The following is a 24885-nucleotide window of genomic DNA, read 5'->3' on the forward strand; positions in this document are numbered from 1 at the left end:
GCAGTGATTATTGCATGGAACTCTCCCATGGATTCTCGGTTCTTTTGTGACCTCCTGGGTGAGTCGTTGATGCACTCTTGTTAGTATTTTGGTCAGCTGGCCATTCCTGGGAAGGTTTGCCACTGTTCCAAGTTTTCTCCATTTGTGTATAATGTCTCTCACAGTGGTTTGCACAAGTCCCAAAGCCTTAGAAATGGATTCTGGTTTCTTCTGTAACCTTATGGATGAGTTGTTGATGCACTCTTGGAGCAATTTTTGTAGGCCAGCCACTCCAAGAAACGTTTCACCACTGTTCCAAGTTTTCTCCACTTGTGAGTAATGGCTCTTGACGTGGTTTGCTGGAGTCCCAAAGTCTTTAAATTGGCTTCTGGGTTGTTCTGGGACCTTCTGGATGAGTTGTCCATGCACTTGTGGAGTAATTTTAGTAGGCTGGTCACTCCAGGGAAGTTTCACCACTGTTGCAAGTTTTCTCCATTTGTGGGTTATTGCTCTCACAGTAGTTTGCACAAGTCCCAAAGCCTTAGAAATGGATTCTGGGTTCTTCTGTGACCTCCTGGATAAGTCATCGATGCAGTTATGGAGACATTTTGGTAGGCCAGTCACTCCTGGGAAGGTTCGCCACTGTTCCAAGTTTTCTCCATTTGTGGATAATGCCTGAAGCTTCAGAAACGGCTTCTGGGTTCTTCTGTGACCTCCTGGATGAGTCATGCACTCTTGGTGATTTTGTTTGGCTGTTCATTCTTGGGATGGTTCACCACTGTTCCAAGTTATCTTCATTTGTGGATAATGGCTCTTGAAGCCTCAGACGTGGCCTCTGGGTTCTTCTGTGACCTCCTGGATGAGTCATTGATGTGGTCATGAAGATATTTTGGTAGGCTGACAACTCCTGGGAAGGTTCACCACTATTGCAAATTTTCTCCATTTGTGGGTAATGGCCCTCGACTTGGGTTGCTGGTGTCCCAAAGCCTTAGAATTGGCTCCTGGGTTCTTCTGTAACCTCCTGGATGAGTCATCCATGCACTCTTTGAGTAATTTAGTTAGGTGAGCCACTGTTCAGAAGGTTCACCACTGTTTCAGGTTTTCTCCATTTGTGGATAATGGCTCTCGATGTGGTATGCTGGAGTCCCGAAGCCTTAGAATGGCTTTGTAACTCTTTCCAGACGGCTAGATGTCAAAGACTTTTTTTCTTATCTGTTCTCTTTAGATCACGCCATGATGAGCCGCTTTCTGAGACTCTTTAGCCTTCTTTTTTTAAGCGATTGATTAATTGTTTCAACAGGTCTGGCAGTAAGCAGGCCAAGTAAAACTGAACTGAGCTTTCCAAAATAGGTGGTTAATCACAGTTAATATGTAATATAACAGGAAGGGGCAATTAGATCTAAGCTTAAAATAAATTACATATAAGAAAACATATCAAAAATTAGATAATGGGTTTTTAAAAATTTCTTCTTAAGAACGCTTGGTGACTAAAGCCTGTTAAGTCCGGCTATGGGTGTGCCACAGTGCAGAGATAGTTGCTGACCTTGCACACCTGTTTATAAGTAAGTGATATGAAAGTCACTGTGGCTGAGATTCCTAAGATTCTTAGTGCAATCATGCAAATTAGATTTTTGGAGTGCACATACATATATACCATAAAATATTACAATTACATGACTGTGCTCCCAATTCTCTCCTACCTTAACATAAAGCGTGACATCTCCTGCATCTTTTCTTTCAGGTTCATCCTTCTCAGAGGCCGATGAAGATGATGACGATGATGATGAGGAAGACCTGCGGGATGAGTCCCTCCTTTCCAACTCAGGCTGTGGAGAACCCATCTCCCAATTCAGCTCCTTGATGTGCTCCTCCACATCAATCCTTTCCTCATCCACTTCCTCCTTCTCCTCGTCTCTATACCCGGCTTCCATCTCCTGCTCCTCTTCATGTTCGGCATGTGACGATGATGAGGACGACGAAGAAGACGATGAAGAGGAACTCCCTCGTCTTTCCTCTGATGGCGGACGAGGTGGAGGAGAAGAAGGAGGATCAGGTATTTGTTCCGCAGCTTCTGTGATGTTTTCATAGTGAGCTGCCAGCTCTGAGACGTCGGGGGCCTCGTAGCTGAGGTCATATACGTTGGACTGGTTCTGGTAGGTGTTGTCCGGGCTCTCGTAGACGTTCCCAGAGGGATCCATTCTGAATGAAGAGGTCAAACAGAGATGGTGAAGCTAGCCAGGTGTGCAACAGAGTGACTGTGATGCCAAGAGGGCCTGTCTTATCAAAGACAACTTTGGACTTTGGACAGGGCAGAGGTAGAAACGATGCCAAGAGAGGACAGTGATGATCCTTAAAGGAGAATACAACATGATAAACGATTGATTTGATGCCAAAGAAGTTAATTATTCATTGGGTATGAGCACAAACTGCATCTGTTAAAGCATGAATTCCTAACCTTAGAATTAAGCCCACATTAGACCCATATCTGATAGATTATATAACTATCAGACACATCTTTGAAAAGAATAAGAATGTGAAGGTGAAGGCATGTGGGTGGTGATATCAGATAAGAAGCAGGTATTAAATTGGACGACTATCACTGTGATGTCACATGGAGCACACATTCTGAACAGACCTCATGTCTTCAGACACAGGAGGACCAAGGTCATTTTCAGGTTTAATTACCTGTTTGAAACGAGCCTCAAAAATCAGAAAAAAAAAAAAACACTTGGAAGTCAATTTTTAGTTAAAATAAAAAAAAATTGAAAAATGAAACAAACAAACAAACAAACAAAACCATGAGACATTTTTCAGTTTTTTCATTTCAATCACAAAACTGGAAAACCAAAAACCAAAATTCAAGAATTTAAATTTGTTTTTGTCAATAATATTTTGGGGTTTTCTCAAGAACAGGCCAGTATGTGATTGAACATTCCAAAATAAAAGCACTCATGTCAAAATAAAAGCTTACATAGCCATCCATTGTGTATAACAGAATAATTTTGGCTTATTTGACTTGTACAGTTTATTATAGTTTATTATAAATAGATTGATGTTAATGCATTGATTAATTAATGGATTTTATTATAAGAAGAAAAAATAAATTCATATCAATAACAGGCCTGGAGTGGTGGAGGTATTTATCCATGTTTACAGCACCGATAAAATTTTCAATTATTAAACTATTATTTTGCTTTTATTTTGAAATGTTTATTGTTCTCATTGGGTCACATGATGTCATTTTCCTCGACTCTTTTATTAAAGAAATTGAATAAAATTAAAATATTTAATAAATAAATGGATAAATACAGAAATAAATACATAAAGGTATAAATAAATAAATATTTGAAAAACTAAACAATTTAAAAAATGTTTTTCTTTCATTTGTGGGATTGAAATGTATTAAAGAAAATTACTCGTTTTTCACTTTTTCAAAAATTGAATAAAATATAATATCAAATAAATAATTGCATAAATACTTAAATAAATATATGAATAAATAAATATTTGTAAAAATTGAACAATTAAAAAAAATTATTTCGTTTGCATGATTGAAACGTATTAAAGAAAATTACTCATTTTTCACTTTTTCAAAAGTTGAATAAAAATAATATCAAATAAATAAATGCATAAATACTTAAATAAATAAATAAATATTTTTTAAAAAATTGAACAATTAAAAAAAAATTATTTGTTTGTAGGTGAAATGTAATAAAGAAAATTACATATTTTTCAGTTTTTTAATTTTTTTTTCAAAAACTAAAAACAGAATAACAAGAGTTCCTGTTTTGAATTATTTTTTTATTTATTAATTTACATTTTTGTTAATTTGCAGAAATGCCTAAAATTCTGTTTTCACTTTTCGTTATAGGTATCAGTGGATATTAATGACAAAAAAAAAAGTTTTAATCCACAATAGCATCCAGATGCACCATAAGGAAAATTCAAAAACGTAAAGGGGTCTGAATACTTTATGAAAGCCCTGTACATAACTTATGTAGACTAAAAATGAATAAGAACTACATTGTATGAACTAAAGGAACTGTCTTGTGTACTTTTCTGTGACGCAGAATAGATATTATTGTGTAAATAAGGAAGTTATTTTCTCATTTCGTCTTTATTTGGATTGAGCATAGACCTGATGACGGTCTTTATTTAGTTTTAGTTGTTTTAGTAGGTAATTATCCTTTCAGTTTGCTAGACTTCTCATACTGACCGTGTGTTTGTTTACTAGTGGTTATTTATGACATTTAGCCTGTCTGGTGAATTGCAGTACAATGTTGCATTGTGATGCTGTGTAGATTGTGTCGTTCTTAGTCACGCACTTCTTATTTACCACAGCATTACGTCATCATAGAGTCCTTTACAAAGCGATTTTTCCTTCAAAAACGGACCATTTAAAGAAATAACTTTTCCTCTGTGAAGATATTCAGGTTCTTGTACGTCATCTATCCACACCCTTTATTCGACCAGAAAACCAGTCACACCTGTTGTCCCACCTTCCCCAATAAGAACGCTGAATCGCTGCTAGCGTAAAGCTAGTCACAACAAGAGCGGAAGTAAAGTGCATTTGTGCTAAAATAAGATCATGCTGTTTTCTAATTTTACGATATAAACAGGTATTATGCATTTGTATTCATAATTACTGACAACTGTAATGGCTACCATACAGAAAACTACCATACTGTTGAAAGTTATCATATTTATCGGCTTGACCGTCGTGTGGCGTTTCAACAGGAAGTTTATTTTGAAAAGCCGCACCTGTTGAAATGTATAATGGACCTCGCTAACTTGATAACCCCCTTAGTATTTGTTTATGGCAAGGAAGTTGATGATGGTGCTCATACAAAAGGGAAAAGAGTTTCAACTGTAATGCGTGGAGGAAAGCTGCTCGTCACCTCTGTTTCAGGTAACTTTATTGAAAAGACTGTCGGCTTTATGTGAACTGTCACACTGGCTAATGTTTGTGAATTAACTCATGTAAAAAAAATGCCGAATACATTTAGGGTAACCCAGTCTTTACTCCACCTCCGCAATGTCTGTAATTATTGTGCAAAAAGTACGTTAAAGTGTCGTCGTGTCGTGTTAACAATTGTGACTTCCTGTTTGTGGTTTCCTGCTAAAAATCTTAAACGAAAGTTCTTTAGTACTCAGCTGTAAAAAGCCTGGTTTCTAATGTAAAATACAATTTATAGGGAGAAAGTGGATGCATTAGATATTAAATAAACTGCCCACAACAGCATAGAAATGCATTTTATTGAGAACCTAACATTGTTCCCAGTTCATTTTAATATATATATAACTACTATATCTTTTATAAGCGTGTTTGTTGGTTTGGTCCGTCGTAAATTGTCGAATCTCTCAGTATTTCAACACTTTCTGAGGACAGTTAATCGAAATTGGGATTAAATCGCATATGTCCCTCTGTAATTTTCAAATCGCAGAAGGTGCGAAAATATCTTTAACATAAATCGTTTGTCAAAATATCAGTTATATACATTTTTTGAAGAGGAGATGTTATTTTTAAATATGATTTTCTTAATAAAATTGATAATGGCATAAAAATAATCCCCTGCAGCACAACAGTTCTCATCCAGTTTGTAATATGAGTCGAAATAATTGCAATCAGGTATTATTTCAAAATAATTCAGCTCTAATTTAATCTATTTTGTATAAGTTATAATAAAGAATCTATTCTCTATGTTTGTTAAAGATACACAAGATAAGAATCTTATAAAATAAGACTAATTATAGCGATTGAATCTCAGTCGCATAATTTACAAAAAAAAACAACAACAAAAAAAAAAAACAAGTTCAATGTTTTTATTTTCCCAAATTGCTAAGCTCAGGCCTAATCTTGAGTTATATTTTAACCAAGAGCTGCAGCAAGCAAAACAGGGAGGGGTTTAGCTAAATTGCACAAATACATTGCCAAGTGTTGGCACCAAAACTGTGCGGCAGTTTGCCGGCAATTTTTAGTAACTCAAAAATTATCAAAGATTGGGTATCTAGGAATTATATTTTTATAACAGATATTGATTTTTTACTTTATTCATATCCACATTTAAAATTCTAATATTGTTTAATACTTGGTGTAATATTGCTGTATTTATTTAGATATTTTCATTACTAATAACATTTACGCAGATTACTGTATTTGACTAGCTCTTTTGTGTACTTGTGCATTTTTGAATCGGTTATTTTACTTAAGTATATTTTGAGGGAAAAATGTTAAAAACATTTTAAAATTTGAGTTAACAGTACTCAATCACAGTCATTATACTCAAATTATTTGACAGCCATCCCTAAATCTAGATACTTTTCCAAGAATGCTTCTTGGCGTTTGACACTTTTGCACCCTGAGTGAAGTTACCCACTCAGATAAGTCTCACGTACCGGACAGTATAGACAGGATGAGGTACTGGAATCTGTGGAAGAGTACTTCCTGGGTCAAAGGTCACCCTTTCAGTTTTTGTTGCTTGTCGTCGAGCAGATTAGCCTACTTTGGATGGCGTGATTGTTCAAAATGAAATATGTGAAAGACAAATTTTGAGTATTTTCAGTTTTTTTGTTTTACAGTTCAAGACTTTCAAAATAACTTCTATTTGCAAAAATAAATAAATAAAAAAATTAAAAATAAAATAAAATAAAATGTGGTCTACTGGTATTACTTATACTGATAAAGAATATCCAGACAGATCTTCTTAAAAAAAGGCTATTTTTTGCATACATTTTTTTGTAGCTCAAGCCAGATAAATCTTTGTATAAATTACTCATTTGATTTGTTCATGAACTGAAAAAATCCCATTAAAATCATTTTAACTTTTTAAAATAGACTGAACAAAATTAGTTTTTTTTTTAAATTACTTAATTCTGTCTTTATAATAAATGAAATTTCAGTAAACCCAAGTTGTATTCACTATGTAGATCAAACAAAACCACCCTTTAAAAAAAAACATACTCATATTTGTATTAAGAACTGTGATTGATATTTGTATATTAAATCAACTTAATTATGTTGTGTAGATTAAACACGACTTGTCTTTACTTCAAATACTTCTAACAAAACATTCCTTCATTCTTACACATAAACATTAAAAAGTTTTTTAGATGTAATACAAATTACCAGATGTCAAATCCTGCTGACAAAACCACATGTGGCACAGTAATTGTGTGATCATGGTTATCTTGTTTTCATGATTGTGGAAAGATTAAATTGTGATGAGGCTAGCACGATGGCTAGCTAGCAATAGCTTTCTGACTATGACATAGAACTGTCCAGTTGTTTGGCTTTGACTACACATGACTTCTGAGATGAATATTCTCATGTTGTATTGCCAATAAGGACGGGTCATATAAAAGTGCTGTCATTTTACTTCTGCTTTAGTCAGTAGTTACCCACCCTGTCTAGCCATGTGTAGAAATAGAAAAAATTCTTTCACTTCCCCCTCAGGATGACACTAAAACTACTGCTGGCTTTCCTGTGTGGTGTAAGAGCTCAACAAGGTCCTCCACCTCTGCTGCTGGTGTCATTTGATGGTTTCAGAGCGGACTACCTGCAGAGGTTCCCGATGGTGAACCTGAAGCTCCTGTACGGCCAGGGAGTATTAGTGGAGGAGCTCACCAACGCCTTCATCACCAAGACGTTTCCAAACCACTATACTCTGGTAACAGCAGTTCTCTACATCGGATTTAAACTGATGAAAATGTGTGTGGAGTAAAAAAATAGTCTTTGTTTCCCTCTATAGGTGACAGGGCTGTACACTGAATCTCACGGCATCGTCGCCAATTATATGTACGACCCAGTCAGTCACACGTACTTCCACGCTGGGGCTAAAAATGAGCAGTGGTGGTGGAACGAGGCGGAGCCCATTTGGGTCACAGCACTTGACTCGGGCTACAAGACGGCAGGGGGGATGTGGCCTGGCTCAGATTTAGCCATCAGAAACCGCACGCCAACGTATTTCCTGCCCTACAACTCTGCTGTGACATTCCGGCAACGAGTGGAGAATGTGACAAACTGGATTCTGGGCGATGGGAAGGTGGAGAATTTGAAATGTCACTCGTATTTTACTGTTTTTCACCTGCATTTTTCCCTTTAAAGATTTCTAGCCACATCTTAAGCTAGCGATACCTTTCTAACTAGGCAATGATGTGTGGAATGCTTTCAGGGTAAGTAACCATTGTGTAATGCCTTCTTTTAATGTTTCATTCCACCAGGAGGACGGAGTGAAGTTTGCCACTCTCTACTGGGAGGAGCCAGACAGGTCAGGTCACTTTTATGGCCCTGACAACACAACTGCTATGGGCAAAGTTTTGAAGGAGGTATAGTTGCTAGAACAAGACTGAAACAAGCTGTAGCAGCAAATATTTTCAGAATGCAATGATTTTTCAACCTCACAACCCCGTATTTTATTGACACGAGAACACAGACAACATATCAGATGATGAGATTGAGACACTTTTCCATTGTATTAGCGCATTCTGGATTAGGTGGCAGCAACACATCTTCACATCATCTATTAACTACTGTGTAGCAGCCCCTCTTCTTTTAACAACAGGCTTTAAACATCTGGTAAGTAAGGAAAGCAGTTGCTCGAGTTGCGGGTCAGGAATGTCGTCCCATTCTCGCCTGATGTAGGGTTCTAGCTGCTCAAACATCCTTGGTCATCTTTGCTGGATTTGTGCTTTTATAGTGCATCAAATGTTTTCTATTAGTGGAAGGTTAAAGGTGCAGTGTGTAATATTTAGCCTATTAGCATTTAGCAAAACAAGCTTGGTTAAAATGAAACATAACATTTATAAGTAGATTGATCTCAATTAGTGTTGACATCTGATAACACATTTTTTTAATTTGTATTTTAAATTAACTCAGAATAAACCTTTTATTCATACATAGGGAGGGTCCCCTCAAAGGAAGGAGCCATCTTGGATTTTTGCATTTTGCCTGTTTCTATGGCACCACAGAAGGAACCAAATAACAGTTAAGCATGTATTGATTTTTAAACTTCACTGGTTCCCACAGTTATCACCAGAGAAATGAGCATCACACTCCAGAATTGACTGTTAGATGTTGATAGTCCCAATTTTACACACTGTACCTTTAAGATTAGTGGCAAGCCAGTTCAACACCTGTATTCTTCTCTTGTGAAGCCATGGTGTCGTGATGGATGCGGTATAGCATTATCTTTCGGAAATATGCAAGGCCTATGCAAGGATGGGACCGAAACTTTCAGCATTGATAGTGCCTTTTCCTGATGTGAAAGCTGCCCACACCATAGGCACTAATGCAATGGTTGGTTTCCCAAAAAAAAAAAAAATTTGGATCAATCTGACCACAGAACAGTTTTCCATTTAGTGTGAGCCCATTTTGAACAAGCTTAGGCTGAGAGAGGATGCTGGTGTTTCTCGATCGTGTTCACATAGTGCTTCTTCTTTGCATGATACAGCTTTAACTTGCATTCATGGATGACACAGCCAACTGAGTTCACCACAGAACAGTTTTCCGTTTTGCCTCAGTCCATTTTAAATAATAATAATAATAACTTTCCTTATATAGCACTTTGCACTAGCAAACAAGGTTTTACGAAGTGCTTTCACACTCAACTAAATGAGCTTTGGCTTAAAGAAGACAGCTGCTTTTCTGGATCGTGTTCACATATGGCCTCCTCTTTGCATGATACAGATGATACATAGACAGACAGTGATTTTTAGAAGTGTTCCTGAGCCCTATGCAGGGATTTCCATTATAGAAACATGCCTGTTTTTAATTATTGCAGTGTCACCTGACGGCTTAAGTATTAACCTTCAGCCTTGTCCATTGTTCACAGAGATTTCTCCAGATTCTCTGAATCTTTTGATGATATCATGTACTAGAGATAGTGGGAAATTTGAAGTCTGCATTTTTACCTTGAGCCACATATGAGAGACCCTGCTTCTCTAAAACACTCCTTTTATACCCAGCCATGTTGCTGATGTCCTACCAGTTAACCTGACAGTTTCAAAATGCTCCTCCAGATTTTTATTAATACCACTTACTCTTCCAGCCTTTTGTTGCCCTGTCCCAACTTTTTTGAGATGTGTTGCTGCCATCAAATTCAAAATAAGCTAATATCTAATAAAGTCCCAACTTTTTGGAATATGGGTTGTTCGCAACTTCCTGAAATGCTAGACCAGTGGTGTCCAAAGGGTGGCCCAGGGGCCAGATGTGGCCCGCAGACCATTTTTGATTGGCCCTCTGCAAATTCTAGAGATAAAATGAAATGTGGCTGACATAAAAACATGAAGCTTGTGCTTAAATGTATTAAACTTCTTGTTTTTAGCACAAGGCAGTGCTACCATGTTAAATCTGTAAACAAACATTTTGACATGAAGATATCTTGATTAATAATGTCCTGATGGATTATCACAGCAAATAGCAGCATCAAGAACTTTTCAGGGGTAGAGCTAGTGGTAGTCAGGGCTAAACAGGGCCCTCTGAAATCTGACTGGTTCCTCAAAATCCTGAAAATGACTGCCCAAGCTTTAGACACCAAAGGGACAAAGCAAAGCTTTAGTACTACAAGTCAGAATGTTTGTTTGTCCTGAATCCCATCTGACCATTTGTCTACACAACGTTGCTCTACGGACTTAACTCTTCATCTTTTATTTGAGTCCAGGTTGACGACAACATTGGCGTGCTGGTCTCAGAGCTGAAACGGACAGGCCTCTGGGGTCACGTCAACGTCCTGATAGTCAGCGACCACGGCATGACTCAGGTCTCCACGGAGCGCCTCATACGGCTGGATGACTGCATCAGTCCAGACACCTACACAGTGGTAGACCTCACACCTGTGGCAGCAATTTTCCCTCATGAAGGTAACCAAGTCCATAGCAGAGTCTCAGTCTGACATACCGAATAAAAGCTTTGTTTTTTGAATGTACGGCTAAAGAAATTTGCCTCCTTTACTTGTGGAGGTATTCACACGGCTTTCCTCATATTTCAGTGAATGTATTTTGCAGATCCAGAGAGCATTGTCAACCAGCTGAATAAGTGCCATTCTCACATGAAAGCATATTTGAAGAAAGACATCCCTGACAGGCTGCATTACAGCAACAACGTACGCATTCAGCCGGTCATTGTGGTTGCTGATGAGGGCTGGACAATTGTGCAGAATGGGAACAACATCAATAGATGTAAGCATGTTGCTTATTTTCTCAATATTATGATTAATCAGCAACAAAGTCATTAGAAATGTTAACGCCAATTGTGCATACTCTTATTTTTCTTTCCTCAAATATTTTAAAATACCAAGGCCAAATTATGCTCTATGTGTCACAAAATCTCCCCAGAAATAGTGTAATAGCCTCGTTTTGATGACTCATTTAAAAGAAAAGTTTAGCTTTTTGTGCAACCCCAATTCCAAAAAAGTTGGGGTGCTGTGTAAAATGTAAATAAAAGCTAAATGCAGTAATTTCCAAATCTCATAAACCCATATTTTATTGTTGATGTTGAAATTAAGACTTTTAACATTTTGGGAAAAATATTAGCTCATTTTGAATTTTGTGGCAGCAATTTTGATTCATCTGACCACAGAACAGTTTTCCATTTTACTCACAATAGAACATAAACAACACATCAGATGTTCAAACTGAGACATTCTACCATTGCATGAAAAATTTTAACTCATTTTGAACTTGACGGCAGAGACACGTCTCAAAAAAGTTGGGACAGGGCCATATTTACCATTTAGTAGCACCCCTTGTCCTTTTAACAACAGTCTTGGAAGTGAGGAGATCAGTTGCTGGAGTTTTGGAGAGGAATGTTGTCCCATTCTTGTTTGATGTAGGATTCCAGCTGCTCAACAATCCTGGGTCCTCTTTGCTAGATTTTTCCTGTGTGCCAAATGGAGAAAGGTCTGGACTGCAGGTTCAGTTCAGGACCCTGAATCTCTTGTTACAAAGCTGTGCTGCTGTAATGCATGTGGTATGTGGTTTAGCATTTTCTTGCTCAAATATACAAGGCCTTCCTTAAAAGAGACGTATGGATGGAAGCATATACTTTCAGCATTGATAGTGCCTCTTTAGGCCATAGGCACTAGTGCAACCCCACAGAGATACAGGCTATCTTGTGGTCTCTCTACTCTTCAGTCAATAGGACACAGCGTCCATGGTTTCCAAAGGGAATTTCATGTTTTGATTCATCTGACCACAGAACAGTTTTCCATTTTGCCTCAGTCCATTTTGAATGAGCTTTAGCTAAGAGAAGACTGTGGATTGTGTTCACATATGGCTTCTTCTTTGCATGATACAGCTTCAGCTTGCATTTGCACAGTGTTTTCTGGAAGTGTTCCTGAGCACATGCAGTGATGTCCAGTACAGAATCATGCCTGTTTTATTTTTAATGGCTGAGGGTCTGAAGATCAAGAGCATCCAGTATTTTCTCCAGATTTTTGCAGATTGTTGAACCTCTGCCCATGTAGAGACTCTGCATCTCTAAAATGCTCCTTTAATGCCCATTTATTTTACTAACCTGTTGCCAGTTAACATAGTAAGTTGCAATATGCTTCTCCAGCTGTTTTTTTTAAATTGGCACCACTTTTCCAGCCTTTTGTTGCCCCGTCCCAACTTTTTTGAAACATGTTGCTGCTCAAGCTCTTTCTATGAAATGGTAAAATGTCTTATTTTCATCTGATATGTTTTAATGTTCTATTGTGAAGAAAATATGAGGTTATGAAATTTGCAAATCATTGCATTTCTGTTTTTATTTAGATTTTTCACAGCATCCCAACTTTTTGGAATTGAAGTGTAAAACGTCAGCTGAATTTTGCGATGTTTGACATTGGGTTTTTGTTTGATTTTTATGAAGGTCAGCAATTCCACTCTTCATCTCTGCACCAATCTGAGTCCCGTTACCCACCCTTTCTCTTTTTTTTTTATTTCTTTAGTGGGTGATCACGGCTACGACAATGCTCTACCAAGCATGCACCCCTTCTTTGCAGCCACTGGTCCAAGTTTCCGTCAGGGTTACAAAATCAAAAGATTACATAGTGTTGACATTTACCCGCTCATGTGCCACCTGCTGTCGGTGCCCCCGCAGCCCAATAACGGCTCCATGACCCAAGCCCGGTGCTTGCTGGCAGGTGAATCCTGCTGGGATGTCGACATGACGGTCCGTCTGTTAGTGGGCATCCTGCTGCTGATCGCTGCAGTTGCAAGTAAGTCTGAAGTTTGCAACAATTCAATGGTGCATCTTTTCTGCAGTTTCTGCAGCATCTTTTCAGTGCCTCCCACTAACAGTTCTTGTATTTTTCAGTTGTGTTCAAACTGGTGTGCCGCAGAAAAACGTCAGAACCCCTCATCCCGAAGAACAGAGTCGAGGGAGATCATGACTTTCTTTGACTTAAGGCTTTTGTGGTTTCGATGGCACCCTAAAAACTAACAACCACACTCGACCCAATGGCAAGTCCCACAGAGCCTGTCAAGGACATTTTTGCAGGAACTTGATCAGGATGTCTGTTTTACTGACTGATACCAACTGTTGAGAAAGTCACTGCTGTTTCATTCATGCTACAAAATACTTAAAAATGTGATAGGAGCTAGTCATTTTAGTGGAATGCAATTTTTAAAGGGAAATGTTACCGTTTTAAAATATTATTTAAACTGAGATTAATAACTTTATTGTGAAAATTTAGTGGCATTGTTTCTACAAAATGTGAGCAGATCATTTTTTGTACTTGTACTGTTACTTTCTGTCAGCAGAGGGAGCCAGTAGACTGTTTTCATGTTTATATTGTACCTCACTGAATCATCTTGAAGAAGAGGAAGGACCACAAAAATATATGTTTGAATGGATTGTTTCTACTCTCATATTTTAGAGGAGACAGCTATGGTCTTCTTCTTTTATCCATGACTGCATTTTTCAAAAATAAGGGAGCTGAAGTGACACATCTTATTGTTTATTAATTGTATGAAAAGGGAAAACTACTATTAAACTCAAATTACTTTTCTAAAGAGGCTTTTTTCGGTGCTTCCTAGCCGTTAAGATAAAGGAATAAAACTATGATCCATACAAATACTACAAGGTCATATTTACCCTGAAAAATTCTTTTTTTTTAAGTGGTGTTTGAAATGAGGCAAGTAAGTAACATTTATGTGTGGCATGTAGTGTTTATTTCTACCTTTTATGTGCTACTCAAATTTTTACTCCTTTTCTTAAAGATTTCGATGCAGTTTCATGTGGCTGTACAATTTATTTAAAGATAACTGATGTTTTTTTTCATTTGCAAAGTCCTCCATCCCTGTGAATTTGAAAAGTTTGCACCATTAAGCAGTTCCAGTGTAAAGTCTGGCCAGTATGGTGTAAACCAGTGGTTTTCAAACTTTACTTCGCCCAAGGCACACCTAAAGTTAAGCCAAAATCTCAAGGCACACCATATTTAGATTGATACAAAAAAGACTTTTTAAATAATGTTATTGTCAATGTGGCCTATAAAGGGGAGAGCTTCCTGGGGCCCAGCCAACTGGGGGATCATGGAGATAGCAAAAGTGGGCAAAAGGTGGCAAAAATGGGTTAAAAGGGATGAACAAACATGGCAAACTGGGCAAAAAGTGGCAAAACAAAGTCAGAAATGGGTGAAAATGGGTAAAGTGGCCAAACAATGGGTTGAAATTGGCAAAAACTTGTTGAAAGTGTCAAAATAGTGGTAAAAATGGGTTTCAAGTGGCCTAAAAGAAGGGTTAAATGTTGTAAAAAGGTGGTAAAAATGGGTCAAAGTGATAAAAAGGGCAAATTTTGGCCAAAAAAGTGGTCAAATAAAGGCAAAAGTGGGCAAAAATTGGTAAAGAGGTGGCATAAATGGGTTGAAGTGTCAGAAAGGTGGCAAAATAAATCACAAGTGGCAGAAAAGTGGCAACAAAAAGTTGCTAAAAGGGGTTAAATGTAATGACAAAAAAGGCAAAAAATGGCCAAACAGTAGCAAAAATGGGCGAAAAGTGGCAAGAAGGTAGCAAAAATGGGTTAAATGTGGCAAAAGTTCCAAAAAAGTAGCAAAAATGGGTTAAAAGTAGTAGTAAGTAGTGGCAAAAATGCTAAAAAAAAAAAAAAGAAGAAAGAAAGAAAAAAAAAAGCAGCAAAATGGTTTGTCAAAGGAAGTGGCAAAATGGGTAGAAAAACTGGTTAACTTGGTTAAAGGTTGCCTGGAATAATAATCTCAACACCTATTTCAACCCAATAATGGCTTGCCATGCTTTTCATTTCTTAATGAGATACCTGTTAGCCAGGATGCTAGCACCAATGCTACTGATCCAACACACATACTCTGTCATCAAAAAATCCCAGCTGGGGAGGGCCCATTATCTGGGGTTTTTCAGGGGTCCAGCCCGATCTGTGGGCAGGCCAGTACTTGCAATACAGTTGTAGTAATAATGTACCGTACAAATTCCCATGGCACACCTGGACTTTCCACACAAATTGAGAACCACTGATGTAAAATTTAACTAACTTTTGTGTTGAAATGAAGAAAAACATATCCAGTGTTCTGGAATAAAAAAGGAAAAGTGACACACATTTGGAAAAAATCAATTTATATTCCTTTATATTTTTTTCTCCATTGCAGTCACAACAATACAATGTAATAAAATGGTAAATATATAAAATCAAACTCAATACTGACGCATATACATTTTTGAATTGTGTTCAAAACCAAATGAACTGTACATGTTTTTATTTATATCTGCTCTACATAATTTAAAATCTGTCATAATTTCTATGTCATCTGTTTTATTGTAAATCTTTGTCTCTTCACAGATAAATAGACTTTATTTTCAGGAGGTATTGTAACAAAAATAACACATTTCCTAATATTGGCCACCTGGAGCCATTGAAAATATCATTCAACTCTTTGCCAGAATACTTCACTATCATAGACACAGAGTACACAGACAAAACAAGAATTACACAAATGTGCTTTCTCGTTTCTCTCCTGATTCGTTAGTGGATGGTCAGAAACATTCTGAGTGTATTTGGGAATCCCTCAGAGATCTGAAGATTCCTGAATGGTGTTTTATGAGCCGATGCAGGAGTGGTTTGAACACCGTTGATGACAGCAGCCATCACTTCTACAGTGAAGTTGAGAGGTGTTGGTCAGACAGCACCAGCTTTCATGGTTAAAAAAAAGGGTTTTTTTTTGCTATTCTTTTGATTATTTTTGACTGCTAATTAACATAAGCATGAAGCTATTTACTGTTATGGCATCCAGGGTTGCTAAGACTGACCCTTACAATGCATTTTAAACAGAAAAGGGGGTTTCAAAGGGTTATATGAGGCAATGAATACCACTCTTATGCCTGTATGCTAAATATGTAACTACAGACGGGAGATATTTAGCTTAGCTTAGCATACAAAACTGGAAATGGGGAGAAAATGGTAACTGTTTAGCAACTCAAACATATGACCTAACACTTTGTATCTCAAATACTAACTACATAAAAATTAAATTAAAAGTAGTGGTTTTATGGACTGAGTGCTAGAAATTTTAGCTAGGCACAGCAAATTACATCTCCACCTACAAGGACAGAAGACAACAACTCTGTTTGACACCATTTCCCTCATTTATAACCCCCAGTTCAAGAGATTCAGCACTTAAGAGCGAATAAAGATGTGCTAACAGGCAATTCCTTCAAAAAATTGTTGGCAGAAAGGGTAGCAAATACTGCTAATGCTAATTTTTTGTTCCATTGTGGAATTTCTGAAGGCACTATTAAATGGAAATAAAACCACACCCTGTTTATTTTTAGTGCACTGTATTATATTTAATAGTTTGAATTATGTGTACATCTTTGAACTGAGCTAGCTCTAGCTAGCTAGCAATTTTCTCCCTTATTCCTCTTTTAAGCTAACTTGTTAGCTCTGGTTTAATATTTAGCTCAGTTGTGAGAGGTGGGAAAATTCTTGGGCACTTATTTATTCTAAAACTCTAAAATAATTCTCCTTTTTATAACACGCAGACTTTGAATTCTGTATGCTCTGAATGGAGCCAGCTCTAGCTAGCTAGCTAACCAGCTGTTTTCTCCCCTATTATCAGTCTCAAACCGCATACTTCTGTAAGAAGCTAGGGGGTTATAATCGATTATAATGTTATTTTCAATCACTGTGAGATTCATGTGACTTGTATTTTATGTTAACATTATTCCCTTAAAGAAAAATTAACTTATTTCGCCTCATGCCTTCTCTAGATTGAAATCTGCTGCTGTTGCTTTTAACACATTAGCTAGCTAGCAAATGCTAACTTTATCTAGCGCGCTAGCATGCTAAAAGTACAATATCCACTTTGTCACCATATGGCTTTTGTTGAGGGTGCGAAGCGTCCATCATTCCACTCAATTTTTGGTCATTTTGAGTGTGCCCACGTGCACACTTAACATGTTTCGTATTTAGTACAGATGTATGTTATTTTAGACATACCGTCTCTTTTAGTTTAAGCTAACTGACTTTTGCTGCTTGTCTTAATTTTTAGCCAAGTTTTGGGAGTGGTTACAATTCTTGAGGAGTAATCTCTCTCAAAACTATCAGAAGACTCCTTCTTACGGAGCCCAGGAGGTGACATGAACGTGTTTATTTTTTTATACGCAAGTGCATTTTAGTATCTCGCACGTGTTTTATTTGTATCTCGTGCACGTGATTTCGCACAGGCGAGATACTAAAACACGCGTGCGATTTAGTATCTCGTATGTGGTTTTATTATCTCGTGAGTGTGCGAGCTACTGAGAAATCGCACTCGAGATACCAATAAAACGCACATACGAGATATAAATAAAATGCACGTGCAAAATACGAATAAAACGCACGTAAGAGATAGTAAAACGTGCATGCGAGATGCTAAAATGCATGTGCATATTTAAAAAAAAAAATAAAATAAAAAAGTTAATGTCACCTCCCGGGCTCCGTACCTTCTTTACATTATAGTTCACAATATAATATCCTAGAGTTTGAATTCTGAAGAGAGAAAGCTATAGCTAGCCAAGTCTAAGATTTTGTCAAGTTGTGGGAGTGGCAGAAATTCGTGAAGAGTCTTTTCTCAAAATATAAAAACTTTTTTTTTTTTTTTTAACACTATTGCAATAATTTTAAGCATTTGAATTCTCCTAGTAAATCCTTGTCTGGATCAAGCAATACTTAACTAGCTAGCTAGCTGTTTTCTCCCTTATTTATGTCTATTTGGTTAAGATGTTGGCACAAGTCTAATACTTAGCCAAGTTGTGGGAGTTGTGAAAATTTTTGAAGAGTAATTTCCCTCAAAACTTTGAAAGCACACCCTATGTACTTTATATTGCACTATATTAAATTTAAGAGTTTGAATTCTGAAGAGAGAAATCTATAGCTGGCTAGCTAGCTAGCTTCTTTCTTTCTTATTTCTCTCTTCTTGGTATTGCTTACTGACTAAATATGTTGTCTAATATTTAGGCAAGTTGTGGGAGTGGTGAAAATTCTGGCAAAGTCATTTCTCTCAAAACAGGGAATGAACCCCCTGTTTACTTTATAGTGTACTATGTTATATTCGAGAGTTTGGATTCTGAAGAGAGAAAGCTATAGCTAGCTGATGAGTCATTTCTCAAAATACAAAACTCCTTTTTTTTTTTTTTAACATTATCGCAATATATTTAAGAGTTTGAATTCCTAGAACACCTTTGAGTGGATCAAACTGTAGGTAACTAGCTAGCTAGCTGTTTTCACCCTTTTCTCTCTTTTCAGTCATGCTAACTGACTGTTGGGGCAAGTCTAACGTTTAGCCAAAATGTGGGAGTGGGGAAAATTCCTGAGGAGCCACTTATCTCAGAACTCCAAAACTTCTTCCTGTTTACTTTATTGCTTTAGAGTTTGAATTCCTAGTATATCTTTGAATGGATCAAGCTATAGGTAGCCAGTTAGCTAACAGTTGAGTGCTGCAGAAATTTGTCCCAAAACCCAGAAATATGTCAGCTTTCTAGCACTCCCAGTTCTATTGTATCAATGTCTGTGGGATTTCTGAATGAGGTTTTGGTTGGATGAAATAAGATCTATGGTTCTAACGTTTATTTCTTCAACAAAATCTATACCTGGAAATGCGCCACTGGTGAAATTTTAGGTCATTTATGTTTAATAAAAGGTGGTTGCTAACAGGTGGCTGACAATATTTTCTCTATATATTATATTGAAGAGCTTGAATTCTAAAGGGTGAAAGCTATAACTAGCTAGCTATTTTCTCATTTATTCCACCTTTTTTGCGAGGCTAATCGCTGTTGGCTCCAGTTTAATGTTGAACTCACTTGTACAAGTGGCGAAAATTCTTGACCTCGTATTCGTCCCAAAAAAAGAACCAAAACTTAGTGGGCTGTCCGTCCAACCACCTCTCTAACCTCATCCTGCCTACAGATCTAATATCAGTGTGCTTATACTCAAGACAACACGATGGCACAGACTCCTACAAAAACACAGTTTCCAGTTAAGCCGTATTTTTCTTCTCTCATCTTACATTCTGGATATCTATAAAGAACATTTACTATCAGTACATTTGAAAGAGCCATCTAAGTAAAGTCATCAAACATAGATCCAACTGAGAAGGATTACCAGAAAAAGGTATTTACAATCAAAATGCCAACCACGAGAAATAAAATATACTTTTGCACATTAAAATGTCTAGAGCTACGTTTCTTTTTCCCAAGCTGAAGAACACAGTATAAAATCATGACTCTGGCAAAATAAAAGCTCATGGTACATCTTTTAGATACATCCACATTAAGGTTTAAAATGACCCTGCACTGTGCTTTTAGTATCCACACCTGAGTCAAACCTCTGAAATCCTAACACATTTTCCATGATTGAATTTGACTTTTAAAAATAAATCAATAAAATAAATATCTAAATAATTTTTTTTTTAATTGTTGTGGACTCAGATCTGTTGGAAACTGGTCTGAGATTAGAAAAAGCTTAACATCTGGCCTTTAAATTCAACAGAACCATGATAACAAAAGATCGTTTCACAGCTCTGGACTAAGCAAGTAAAACTTTGGCTAAAAAAAGCATATGAAGCATATCTGACTCATACAGTAATTTGCACACTCTCGTACACACAAAGAAACACGCACCCTAACAACAGGCCTCATATGCTTGGCAAACCCTGATAGTGAAAATTTTATGTATTTATCCAGAGGATGAAAATCACTTCAGTTTTTACATGTTCTAACTTAAAAGCACATCCCTCTGTTGGGAGGCACTCAAATCCTGGTTGTTACAAATGTAAAGATACAGACCCCAATACCAAAAAAGTTGGGACACTGTGTAAAATACAGATAGACAGCAAACCGCAATTAACCTAATTATATGTGGAATGTCCCAGTTTTTTTCTTGCCCCTGTCCCAACTTTTATGGAATGTTTTGTAGGCATCAAATTTTGAATATGTGGATATAAAAAAAAAAAAAAAATCAAAATTAAGATTTTACTAGACTTTACTTTACTTTGTGCTGTTTTCAAATGACTAAATTGAAAAAAGGGTTTACAAACCTGTTTTATTTTTTCTTCACTTTATACACAGTTGTCCCAACTTTTTGTGGAGCTGGGGTTTGATACGGAAGAGGATTAGGGTAACTGAAAAAATATTAAATGCAGTTTTTTTTCTTATTCTCAGAATAAAATAAGAAATCTGAGAAAACGTCACATTTCTGAAGTAAAAATCAAGGTTCTGGGAAAAAAAGGTCGGACTTTGGATATGAAGGCAGAATTTAAAGTCTTCCTTTCAGGACAGAATTCAGACTTTAATCTCAGAATTCCAATTTTTTTCTGAGAAATTTGGGCTGAAATCCCAGAAGTCCAACTTTTTTCTCAGAATTCTGTCGTTAATCTCAGAGTTCCATTTTGTTTTCTCAAAGTTTGGACTGAAATCCTAGAATTCTGACTTGGTTATTCAGAATTTTAAATTAAACCTATGAATTCCTAATTTTGTCCCAGAATTTTGACTTTTTACGTCAACTCAGAATCCCAATTTTTTTCCCCCTAAGAATTCTGTTATAATCTCAGAACTCCACCATTTTCCTCAGAGTTCTGACTTTAATTTTAGATTTCCAAGAATCTTGACCTTAATTGCAGAATTCTGACTTTTCCTCAGGATTCTGACTTTCATCTCAGAATCCCAATATTTTTTCCCTCAAAATTCTGACTTTCACTTTAGAATTCCTATTTTTTTTCTCAGAATCTTGACCTTAATTGCAGAGTCCCTCCCCCCCCAATCTTGACCTTAATCGTAGAATTCCGGCTTTTACTTCGGAATCCCCCCCCCCCCCCCCCCAAGAATTCTGTTGTCAATCATTTTCCTCAGAATTCTGACTTTAATCTCAGAATTCCTAATCATTTCCCAGAATTTTGACTTTAATCCCAGAAATCCAACTTTTTTGTCTGAATTTTTTTCTTAATTTCAGAATTCCTAAAATTTCTACAATTCCAAATTTTTCATCAGAATTCCAATCCCCCCCTTAAGAATCTCAGAATTCCTACTTTTTTCCTCAGAATTCTCTTTTCCCAGAATTGTAATTTTTTCCTTGGAATTTTGCCTTTAATCCCAGAATTCCGACTTTTTCCTCATAATTCTGACTTCAACCACAGAATTCTATTTTTTTTCCTCAGAATCTCAGAATTTCTGCTTTTTTCCTCTCTGACTTCTCAGAATTGTAAAAAATGACGTGCATCTCCAATGCATTCTTCCCTAGTGGCCCTTATCCTCTCCCATAGTCTGCATTCCACCATATTTTTGCTCCTCCCAACTGATTTTGACAGATAACTAGAAGAAAATGAAACTAACTTGCACAGTAAAAATAAAAAAACAAACAAACAAACAAACATGAAAACATCATAAAGACATTTTAAAATTGTAAACAAAACGTAAACACGTTGGGCACTATGCTTGCATTGTTGCACATGAACACTTTCTGGCACCTTTGCTGTGCAAATAAAAACAAAAGGCAAATAAACACATAAATAAAGACAAAAGCAATAGATAAGAACAGTGATGTGGTATGTTTGTAAAGGTTATCCAAGCCCAGAACCTTTCTGTGTGAAACCTTGCATAGCTTTTGCTGTGTTGCCATACAATAACACTGACTGGATTTGTCTTCCTTACAGAGTGGGCCTGGCTAAGGCTATGGGTTTCTTTTCATCTGTAGCAGGCAGACTCAACTGTAGACTGACTGGCTATACATGGACCTTTAAACATATGGGTGACTATGAATTAAATGCTAAGATACCTGCAGTTTGATAATGAAGCTACAGTCGAGTCTGAATGCTACACATGAATACAACTATATAAAGAAGGTACTGTAGTTTTTGGTTGTGTTTGACCTGATTTAAATGAGCTAAACCTGATCACTGATTGGCTGGAGCTTGGGCACAAATGGGCCACAGTTTCTTTCAAAATGGCCAGAGCTCAGTACATGGGAAAAGCTAGTGGGGAAACATAAATCTCCCTTTAACAATCTGGAAGCAGATGAAGCTTCCAACCTCTACAGTAGCCATTTGTTTCCTAGGAGCACATGTGCCCTCGAATCTAGAACATTCATGCAAGAAAAACACGAGCACAATCTGTGAGACGAACAGAAAATGTCTAGCTGTGTTCTCTAAATGTCACATATTAGTTCTTTTAGGACAACGTGCTAACGCGGTATTCCTTTGATTTCTGAACTCTGACACACTGGACACATGCTTGAATGTACAGTGCGAGTCCAGATAAGAGTGTACCAAAATATAACACCACCCTCTTTTGTGTTCATCCTTTTGAAAGATAAAAAAAATCCACCCTCTTTTCTGTCCAGCGGATAAGGCATTGTAGCTTTTATATGTCACCAGGTTTAGCAGAGATAGAGGGCGTTGCTGTTTTTGGTACACTCCTGACATGAGAAAAACTGGACTGATTGCATTCAATCAATCTGAATTCGAAACACTTAATAGTTTTTGGCTAAATCTTTCATACCACTGTTACCACGACGATACAAAAACCATCCACCTTTACTCAATAGCACCATATGAATATTGTTCCCAAATTATAAAGGGGTAAGGGATTACTGGACATTAGTGTGGTTGTGTTTGTGTTGAAGCAGTGAGGTAGCGATACATCCCATGTTGTAGCACTACTTTCCACTGTGATTGTGTCTCCCTGCTGTGGTGTATTGTGTTTGTATTTTGTGAGCATGTACACTAAGCACATCTCCTTGCGATGGAGACTTGCATAGCTTCAGCAGGACAGGAAGAGCAATTGTCCATTTGGACGGAGCCTTTGGCACAGCCTTGGCCGATAACTGAAGGCAGTACTCAAGTTGCACCATTGATTTCAAAGAGACAATCTGCCCTTATTGCACCATAAAAGTACAAGTGTGTTTCGTATTTGCACCATATGAAGTGGGATTAGCAGCCAATTGACTCTGCAGCTTGAGCGTGTTGCACCATATGACCACCAATGTTGCTGCTTCTGTTGCGCCTACTGAAACTACTCAACACTTCGCAGCAAGTTTTTTTTTAATTTTTTCAGCTAGCACCACGGAAAAGAAATTGAAGCTCGATCTCTCTAATTCAAAATGTTCAAACCAAAAGGGATACATCAACATTCATGTTTCGTTTTTTTACTTTTTGTTACTGAAAAAAGAACAAGGCTGTCCACTAGAGGAATTTGTCTTACACCAATGGCATGAAAACATAATTTTTCGCCATTAACCATTTGGTCTTTATCAGCGGTTCCAAACCTGAGGCTGGTAACCCGACTGGTATATTTGCCTCAAGTGATGCCACGAGTCAAACTCAAATCATTACTCTTGAGGAGGCTAGCAGCTTCACCCTACATTGGTCTTTACAATGCATCTGAAGAACTAAGGGTCCAAGTACAGTTTTGTGAAGATTTCTTACTTTTAGCTTATTTTTCATGATTAATGTTTCAGATCATCAAAGTAAGACAAAGATAACCCAAGTATTTTTCATTTATTATGGGAAAAAGCCATCCGAACTTATCTGGCCCTATGTAAAAACAAGTAATTGTTGCCTAAACCTAATACCTGGTTGTGCCATCTTTGGCACATCTCCGTGGAGGAATTTTGGCCCCCTCTTTTCCACATCAAAGGATTTTCAAGCAAGGTCGTGCAACAGCAACTCAATCAGATTTAAGTCACGACTTTGATTAGTCCACTCCAAAACCTTCTTTTTTTAAAGCCATTCATAGGCCTTTTAGACCAGCATGGCTCCAGTTCCCGCACCTACTTTTGAACTGGCCAACCTATTCAAAACAAAACAAAACAAAACAAAACAAAAAAAAATGGTTTGGAGAAGCTTGAACAAAAATCAGTTGGTTCTGCCTTGCAAACCATGACATCATCAGTGGGCGTGTCATATTCTAAGTTGTGAAGACAAGTGGGAAATGGAGAAAAAGTGGTCTGCCGAGGAGACAAAGTGTTTGGTTGCAATCTGTGCATGGACAGAATTCCAGGTGAAGCAGGGGAAGTAGAACAAGGAAGAGCAAGTTGTATGCCAAATTTGCCGAAGAGACGGCAGGCTGGGATCACCCAAACACCAGACCAAATAACTAGAAAACTCAAGAAACCAAGTAACGCAGAGTAATGTCCTTCCGCTTTGGTTCTGCTTAACTGGTGTGAATGCGGACTGGTTTGCCAGAAAGCACCAAGGTTCTGAGACTTCATAACCAGAACCATGTCTGTCTGAAAGCACTATCAGAGGTGGACTTGCTGAGGGCTGGACATTCTTCCTCAGGATTTTCTGGTAGAGGGTAGAATTCATGGTTCCATTGATTATGGCAAGTCCTCCAGGTCCTAAAGCATCAAAGCAGCCCCAGACGTCACACTACCGCTGCCATGTTCTATGAAAAGCTGATGTAACGGGGCACCACCTTCCAAAAAGTGAG

General features: G+C 37.4%; 1 protein-coding gene across 1 annotated transcript; it reads left to right on the plus strand.

The window, feature by feature from the left end:
- The first annotated feature begins 4763 nt into the window (after nt 1–4763).
- enpp4 (ectonucleotide pyrophosphatase/phosphodiesterase 4) lies at nt 4764–13971 on the plus strand. The gene is made up of 8 exons (XM_041781454.1): nt 4764–4888; nt 7433–7646; nt 7728–8021; nt 8200–8304; nt 10638–10836; nt 10981–11154; nt 12906–13175; nt 13274–13971. The coding sequence occupies exons 2-8, from the start codon at nt 7434–7436 to the stop codon at nt 13357–13359; spliced, it is 1341 nt and encodes a 446-aa protein (XP_041637388.1). The 5' UTR covers nt 4764–4888; nt 7433; the 3' UTR covers nt 13360–13971.
- The last annotated feature ends 10914 nt before the right edge of the window (nt 13972–24885 follow it).

Source organism: Cheilinus undulatus, linkage group 24 (genome assembly GCF_018320785.1).
Source record: "Cheilinus undulatus linkage group 24, ASM1832078v1, whole genome shotgun sequence".
NCBI classification, from domain to species: Eukaryota; Metazoa; Chordata; class Actinopteri; order Labriformes; family Labridae; genus Cheilinus; species Cheilinus undulatus.